Source organism: Tigriopus californicus, chromosome 8 (genome assembly GCF_007210705.1).
Source record: "Tigriopus californicus strain San Diego chromosome 8, Tcal_SD_v2.1, whole genome shotgun sequence".
Taxonomy (NCBI): Eukaryota; Metazoa; Arthropoda; class Copepoda; order Harpacticoida; family Harpacticidae; genus Tigriopus; species Tigriopus californicus.
In genome coordinates, this window is record NC_081447.1 from 10,517,572 (window position 1) to 10,526,610 (window position 9,039).

Sequence of the window (9,039 nt, forward strand, 5' to 3'; positions counted from 1 at the left end):
TTCCATGGCATCGTAATCGTATTACCGGTGAAACGAATTTCCTTTATTTTCCCATTCCTGAGTTTGAGGAGCGAGTAATGGAAGAATGGAATTTTGCCATTGATTACACATGGTCTTGAGTAAGTTTTATCTTTCCTTTGCTTACCAGTGAAAATACGGTCCTGGCTTTTGAGGATCTGGTCTTTACGTCGAATACTGACGCATAAATGGATCAGTGCAAACATAGTAATATTCATCAGGGACGCTTTGGATCAGTAATGGATATTCATAGTGCTTCCCAAACTGAAAAGCAAAAAAAAAAAAAAAAGAAAGTGGTAGATTTGTAGGCAAGTCAGAAACTTTTGTTCTAGGTCAAAATGGCGTGTTTCTGTTTTCCAACCGCAAAAAAGTGCATGTGGCAAAAATATCGAATTCTCGAGATGAGCAATACATCAAAGCGCAGGTCAAGAACGTTTATTGCGAACTACCAGTGGAAAACGAGGGACATTAGACGTATGGTACGGTCTTCATAAAAAGAGCTTAAAAATGAGCAATGACCATCAGCAATCTTGGCCAGACGGTATGGATACTATTGGAAACTGTCCCTCTCCATGGACTCTAAGAAAGACAGAGAGAAAGCGACACGACTTCTTTAAGTACCCAAGTTAAGCAATTGAGTTGCATCAAAAAACCAGATTGTCTTTGCTAAAGAGATCTAGTGTGTGAGGTTTATTAAAAAATAATCGCATTCAATTCATTTGCATAATTTTTCTATGTTGCGTTATAAAAAGTTTAAGGATGAAATGAGACAACTGTAAACGTCGAGTATATCAACAAAACAACCAAATTGTTTTGAAAAGCAAAAAATGGTCAATAACACAAACAAAACAAATCAACACAAAGCAATTTATCATTCTGTGTATACACTTTCATTACATTTGAACAAAACCTGCAAAAGATTAAAAGGTGATTTGAATATTAGTGAATGAACTGACACATCCACACATTGTTTAAATAAATTCATTTAGAGATTCATGAATAAATGGACGGGTTGTCTCTGTGTAATTATCCTTACAATACAGCATATTCTGTCATTGGTTATTGCGAAATATATCATATCATGTTCGACTAATAATGCACTTTCAAGTAAAAATTCAGTACATCTAATCATGTTTGTGTGATTGGCGGAGCTACTTCTCTTCAAATGTTAACAAGGTTAGATGCAAAAGAGTTTTATTTCGCTGCACAACTAGAAAAAAAACAAAGCCCCTAAATGCCACTATATTAGTAATTTAACAGTTCAATGAATTTGGTTTTTGTGGAAGAATAGAAATAGCTTAGACTTCTCATAAGCTATATCAAGAAATATTGGGCTCATCAACTGTATCTCAGAGGTCCTTTGCTTATTTATGTGTGAGCAACTTCATCCAAATGAGAATTGTTCATAACACGTGCACCAAATATTTTGAATTACGTTGGGATGTTCCCAATACTTTTAGTAATACTAGTAACAAAAAAACTGACTGATGCTCTTCAGCGCAATACCCTATTTTGTTCATTATTGACCTTTTCTAGGCATGCCGGGATGTCCTTTTCAATATGTCAACATGCATAGTACAAAATAAGTCACCAAAGTGGTTACAAAAATGAATTTTATCTCGAATTTGTGCTTAGCTGAAGTTTGAAATTCTCACCCCTAACAGTAAAGGTCTAACCTGGTGGATATTTTTGCAATAACATAAAAATGACACTTCTTTACTAAAGCGTGGCTAAACTATCGTACTAAAAGATTGAGAAGACGCCGTGTTGTACGACTGAATCTAGAAGGGTAAGAGAGCATGCACCAAAGCTACAAGTAGACTAGATAATTTTGTCTCAGTGGCAACAATTCATATCTTGACTCGCTTTGTCTTTGTGATGCAGTTTTGCTTGCCTGAAAAGCTAACAAGGTAATGACGTCGAATCTCTTTTTTGGATCGCCTGTCGTATTTCGTCGAAATGTTGCCCATTTTTATTAACTGAATACTTAAAAGTTTCGATCGAAGGGCTATGAAAGAGACGATGAAGCAAAAAATAATAAAAGAGACAAGAAAATCAAGTTGTTAAAGATAGTGTTTTAGGACATGTATCGGGTTGTAACTCATGCTCAGCGTGACGAAAGTTTTTGAAATGGATTTGTGCGAAATAGGCTTGTCAAGTGAAGCGTTCAAAACAACTTCCATGGAGTAAAATCAAAGACAACATGCCAGCCAAAGCGTTCTATGCATGCATTGCATTTTGACATTTAATTCATTTTACCTGTTTGTCTGCAAAAATAGCATTGAGGTATTGAGCCAATTTGATAGTGCGGTCACCTAATTACACCCAACATGTTCATTTTGTTGGTGTTGTATAACGCACTTATTCAAAATCATTCGATTATTGAAAATTCAATGGGCAGATAGTGCGAGTTGACTGATGTTTGTCTTAGTTCTCCATGCCCAAAATCAGGGTGCCTGCTCACATTTTCCTTGAATTTACTTGACATGCCCTAATAACTGCGTATATTCTTTTTGATTTCTATGGTTGAGCAAATTCGTGAGGGCTTCCGTAACCGGTTTTTCTTCTTTGAGTTCAGAACATCGACACTCAGGAAACCCAATTTCCTTTAAAATCCTGCTCATAGGGATTATGAAGTGCTAACCGATTTGTAACTAGAATTAAGCTAAAATATATTGCGGACTTCCTTACCGCTTCAGGGATGCAGTCCAAGACGAGAAATTTATTCATTTTACTTAATTTTTATTTACATATATTATTTGATCGATTAACGAATTAGAGTTGGCTGATCTGGCTGACCCTTGAATATAAGGTTGATCGGGAATTTTAGTCAAAAACTTGTCCAAGTCTGACTTAAATCCTGCTACTGGATCAACTACTACTACGCCCTACGGATATTTGAAGGCAGCAAATTGAACAATGAAGGAGCTCGAGAAAGAAGAGAGTTGGACTTCAATTGGATATTCATTTATATTTTTCAGTCCAGTTTTCCCGTCATATTCCAAGGTTGGTGCATGATAAGTGCATTACTGTATGTGTTAAATAGTAGATCTATGTCCTATGTCAATCTAATCTGAAAGTGATTGTCTGCGACCTGCGTTTTCTTTTCTTAATGATGCTAAGATTCCCATTTCTACATACGCAGCTCAGCAAATGATAAACTTTGGGTTATCCAATTCCAGCCTTCAAAAACGCAGCTGTTTTCAGGCCGGTAACATTCGCTCTAGTTGAGGTAGTTCAAGAAGTTTAAATTCCAAGTTTTACAATGAGTCAGACTAATTGTGCATGCATTTTCATTTTTGGAGCCATCCACTAGTATTCAAAGTGCAACTGAGGTCCTTTTTCCACCAAAGGGGAATAAAATAACATTGTCCCAAATCTGCATACTTAAGAAGAGCGTGTCGGGAAAATATCACTTCTCCTCTACACCTTTGAATAAATGGACCTTATTGCCCAGATATGCTTTTTTCTCAAAAGAACGTAATCCTTCCAGTCCAATTTCAAAACCCATAAAGCAAACGGTTCAAAATCTAATCCCCTAAAAGGTAAAGGCACTGCAAGTGCAGATATTTCACTCTGCTTTATATCGCGCTTTGCTCTCAATTCATTCCATAACTATGGTACAATACAGTTCGAAGAACCCAATTGAATGAAAATTGAAACTCAAATGTAATTCCGAAATATCTTCTTTTTCATGTTGAATGGGCTTGACAGACCTAAAGAACAAGAGATACGGCTTTCCAATGGAAGTGAATCCTTCGTAGTTCCTTATTCTTGGCTATGATACGATTATATAAAATGTTCGAACCATGTCACATTTAGGGTCCAATAGAATACACGCCATTTAAATTTCTTGGGTATATAGAGAAAACCTCGTAAAGGTCTCGTAACATTGACGTACACTGAAGCAATTTCAATCGAGATCCCTTCTCGGTTTCTTTTCGTTTCTTAGCAATTCTCTCTGTATTCGAGGAATGTTTATGATATCAGGAGCAAGAAGTCGGAAGTTTCTGGCAAACGTTTATGCCTATTGCTGTTATCGAACACTCAGTGAAACGAACAAAAAATCCCAATTGATTTGCCAAAAAATAAGGAGTGTAAAAGGAAACCCTACTTAAACAAACGAGTTACAACGCCCAATCTTGGAAATTAACAAAATGGAAAAGAACTGAACTGACAACTGAAACGGAATGGGAAGAGCTTCCACTAAAAGTCCGCAAATAGGCGACAAAGACTAAGAATGACATACAATACACTTAATGAGCGGGTAAACTTCAGGTCATCACGCTGTTTGTTTATGCCAATTTGCCGTGGCAATATTCATTGCAAGGTCCAGGTTTCTGGTTTCAAAGGTGCAATTCATTAAGTAATACCGTACAGAAGCTCCATGCAACTTAGGTTGTTCAATGCTATTCTTAAACTGCATTTGTTTATAACAATATGCATTGCCGATATCTCTCTTTTTGACCTGTTTCCTGAACATGAAGTTTTACAAAGGGCAAAAACAATTGGAGAAATTGCTGCAGGTTCATCTATCAATCTGAAGTGTTGGATCCTAACTGATTGAGGGTCCTGTCATCGCAAATGATGCTTTACTCAAGCTCGGCGAGATTGATGCCTTTTTATGGCTTGAGCGATAACCTTTGTTCCAAGTTCCGACTCCAAACAAACTAGATGTCTATTTCAATGATCAACACCATGACTAGGGCTACTAAAAATATGCGCTTAAATGCTACAGAAAAGGGCAAAGATTGCAAATAAAAAGCAAGAAAATGCAAAAATTGAAGATTTTATTCGCCCTGCAAAAAATGGCGAAAATGAGAAAGAAAGTCAGTAAGGGTGTAGGCCTCTGATTATTAGCACTCTAACGCCTCTACCGCTCTACGAAGCACACTTTGGATACTAGTGTCATACCGAACATCTTTCCTCACCTAAAGTGTTCTGGGAGTCACAGACAAAAGGGAAATTTCTTACTGTTACTGTACTGTTACTGAAACAACCCTTATATATTTTTTTTACAAGTCATGGTAATTTTGAACGATCTTGTCACAGAGCACAGTAATATATTCGTGCTTGTACTGAAATACTTCGATTTTGAAAGCTGAGAATTGTAACCTTCAAAGGTAGTGCAAGAAGCGCAAAAATGAAACCATTAAAAAATAATTTGATACAAGTTAGCAAGTCAGCCCACGTTGTTCCAATTTTTGAAGGGGGGGATAAGCCGCTCCCAAGTAACTTAGGCTGATTTCTCTCATTTCGAATATTGCGAAGGTGATTGAGAAGATCACGAAGTCCAAACTTGTTGAATTTCTTGATATTCATAAGTCCTTCCTCCTAACAGCAGGGTTCCGAGCACATTTTAGCATGGCTATCCAACTGATTGAGCATTTAGAGCAGGTCATTGAGGGACTGGAAAGACACGAGTCAGTAGATGTTGTCTATCTTGATTCTGCCAAGGCCTTGATAATGTTGATCATGGCCTTCTGTTGAATAGGCTTCATGGAGATTGGATTTTCAATTGGATAAGAGCTTCATTCATGAAAGGAAGCAAATTGTTTAAGGTTGAGGGATCCCTTAGGGACATACATGATGTCAAGTCAGGTGTTCCCCAGGGTTCCATCTTAGGCCCCTCCTTTTCATAATTTTCGTTGCCCCCCTCAAACGCTTAGTATTATTGCCAGTCTCTCTCTTATGCTGACGGTACAAAGTTAGTTTCTGGTATGAATGGTCAAGATTGCACTAGCCTTGCAAAGGACTTAGATCCTATCTACTCTTGGGTAACTGAGAATAATATGGCCCTGAACGGAATGAAATTCCCGTCAATGACCTTCGGGTCAACTCCTTTGAATACTCCACTCGTAGTTAATGGAGGTAAAGATATTGAGCAGGTCTCATCTATGAAAGACTTAGGTGTAGTTCTCCAAAATAATGGAAAGTTCGATAAGAATATCCAGCTAAAGGTGGGTAAAGCTTTCAAAGTGTGGTTGGATATATCGCACGTTTAAGTCCAGAGACAGCATCACGATGCTAACTCCGTTCAAGTCGATTGTTCAACCACATATTGAACATGTTTCACCCATTTGGGCTCCAATGAGTTCAGCAGGTTTGCAAAAAGGTCGAACAAGTTCAAAGATGTTTCACTAGGAACATCACAGGAATGAGAGAGCTCTCGTATTGGGAGAGACTAGAAAAGTTGGGGCTGAACAGTGTTCAGCGAAGGTACGAAAGGTATCTGATACTGTACGTCTTCAAAAGTATCCATGAGCTTTGTCCCAACCCAGGGTTTAGGGTCAATTCTAGTGACCGTAGGGCTGAATGTGCGTATTGAGAGCACCTTCAAGTCCTCGAGAATCCAGGCTAGTTCGAACAATGAAGCCCGCTTCTCTTCTTTCTCGGAATCCTTCATTGTTTAATTTGCTGCCCTCAAATATTCGTAGGGAATACGTTGATCCTGTTGATCTTTCAAGTCAGACTTGGACAAATTTTTAGATAGCATTCCAGATCAACCCTACATTCAGGAGCTAGCTCGGTCTGCCAACTCAAATTCGACCCATTGACCAAATATCATATAAAGATTGACGAATTATAACCTTTCATAATAGTACTCGGGATTACATTCCCTGTAGCGGTTAGAAAAGCCCGTGAAAAAACAAACCAAAACGATAAAAAGTGCATGAACGCAAAAGGGCCGAAAATAGAAGCACCTCATTGGGAACGCGATGTCATGACTCGATTTCGAAATGTCAACTTGCAACCCAACAATCATATTCCAGTGATTCATGGATGAACTTAAACACAATCAAATGAAAGTAAACGAATTCGATTATGCTTGAGTGAACTAACTGTTCACAATTCCGATTCACAACCGCTTGCCCGTTTCGTTGACTTTAAAATGGTGTTAAGTGCACATGTCATTGTTCCATCTATTTGAGTTTCTCGACTTCTAGGACATATTGTATGCTACAAAGTGCGCTTCTTGATATTTTGACCAACTTTTATGGCCATTTTAGTGCCAAAAATATGGTCTTCCATCTCATTATGAGGAAGCATTTACTATCACAATGCGTGTCTGTTAGGATATTTCCCCCTTGTAATGTGATGGCTAGCCATATAATCCTTCACTATGACTGGAAATTATTGAACAAGAAATACGTGTCCAATTCGTTCATCAGCAAATACGTAAGAGACATAATTGGAAAGGTCACGATGATGTCCCTTAAATGTGTATACGAGCAAAAACAAAAGGGCAGACACTTTTTAACAAAAATATACGTGGCCGCATGTGGAGTGTAAGAGTCAAAAAACTGATTGAGAACTATGTATTAGTTCAAGGTGTTTACAATGTTACCACCCTCGTCGGCATTCATCCAACATGAAAGGTTGAAGGGATTTTGTTTTCTGGTGATATCTCTTCTTCTTTCTTTTTCCGGCTAGTTGTTTATAAACACTTTTCCTTCAGTTCAGATAACTGCTAATTTAGATTCAGAGATTGACTTCATTCCTGTCTGGCTTCCTGGTACTTTGAACAAGCTCGTCATAATTGAGCCCGATGGAAAAATATTCATATAGCCCAGATTGTGTTCCATATCATGACGGGCGGATGTAATATCTTAGCCTCATTAAGATACGCTGAGTGAACGATTATTCTTTTCTACGGTCGGTTTAACAACATTTTGGCTTCAGTGTGAAAGGAGAACTGAAGGACAGGGTGTACCCCAAATGATTTGGGCCTGAAGAAAAGCTATGCACCGACGGCACACGTTGGCTTACCAGAATAAGATCCGAAGGGTGTTGGCCACCAACAAGGCCAAGCACACGTAGAGTGAGAAGCCTTTGGCGCTTTGGTTCTGACGGATGGATCTGAACTGGGGGATGTACGGAATCACCCCACCCACCACCATGGCCACTTGTGACCCATACGAGAGGACGGTCAAGAGGATGCCCGACATGTTTTCCATCAGCGACGTCTCACTCGTCATATTACCGTGGGACTCGGGAGAGCTCAAATGGGGGAGTCGATTCAAATTGGAATCGCTCATGTTCGAAGGCCCCGTTGAGCCATTGAAATTGGATTCCACAACCAAAGGTGGAACGTGGCTGACATTGGCCGATGAAGGAGACGAAAATTGGTCACCAACAACCACGCGAGGGAGGCCGGAGGACACGAGTAACACTAGGACAATCCAGAAACAGCTGGAACCCACGGCAGCAGGCTTGGGATTCGAGGACGTCATGGAACAGAGGCCAATGCATGCACCCAGAGCATACTCGGCAAGGGCAGCCCCCCTGTCTGGCAATCTAGAGCTTGGCTGGAGCATCTACGGAACCCAGCTAACAAGCTGGTAGGCAATGTGAAAAATACAATGGCTGATCAACGTTGACACTTCAGTTTTCCATGAGCTGTTAAGTTGTTATCTCACATGATAACGCGTCTAGCCAGATCTGGATGCGGACGTTGTCATCTTGTGGATTTACTGACAGTTCCTCTGACGTCACTGGCGGTGGATGCCACTGGATCCAATCAATCGAATGGGCGCACACTCCTTACACTACCTACCGAGTGGAACAGCGAGCGGATGGACTGACGTGCTCTTGGTATATCCTGACCGCTAAGCATGACAGACCAAGGAGTTGGACCGACCCACCGAGCACGAAAACGAGAACAAGGAGGCCAACACCGTCTGAGANAGGAGTTGGACCGACCCACCGAGCACGAAAACGAGAACAAGGAGGCCAACACCGTCTGAGACGTAACTGACAGACCCACCGAGAGAACCGAATGAAGCAAGAGCCCACTGATAAGGGCAAAGAGTGGAAACAGCTCAGGGCATGGGCTGTCTTTAGGGTGACTCATACTTGGGGCCTCAAAAGAGTTAAAATATGCACTATAGTACTCACTGGGCGCTCACCGTAAGAAGGTGTACATATACAGGGACTATCGCTATATGTGGTTCTAGAGTAATTATGCTTACTATGCTGATTGATGATCGTTGATCACAAATGACTAAAATGAGGCCTGAC

At 39.9% G+C, this 9,039-nt stretch overlaps 1 protein-coding gene across 1 annotated transcript in view; it reads right to left on the reverse strand.

Annotated features, from left to right (window-relative positions):
* Positions 1–8,699, reverse strand: part of LOC131884895 (solute carrier family 66 member 2-like) — a 12,212-nt gene extending 3,513 nt beyond the window's left edge. The window contains 3 exon segments of the mRNA XM_059232791.1: positions 146–239; positions 241–282; positions 7,779–8,699. Coding sequence (XP_059088774.1) covers positions 146–239; positions 241–282; positions 7,779–8,336 — 694 coding nt within the window. The 5' untranslated portion in view covers positions 8,337–8,699.
* Positions 8,700–9,039: the final 340 nt, after the last annotated feature.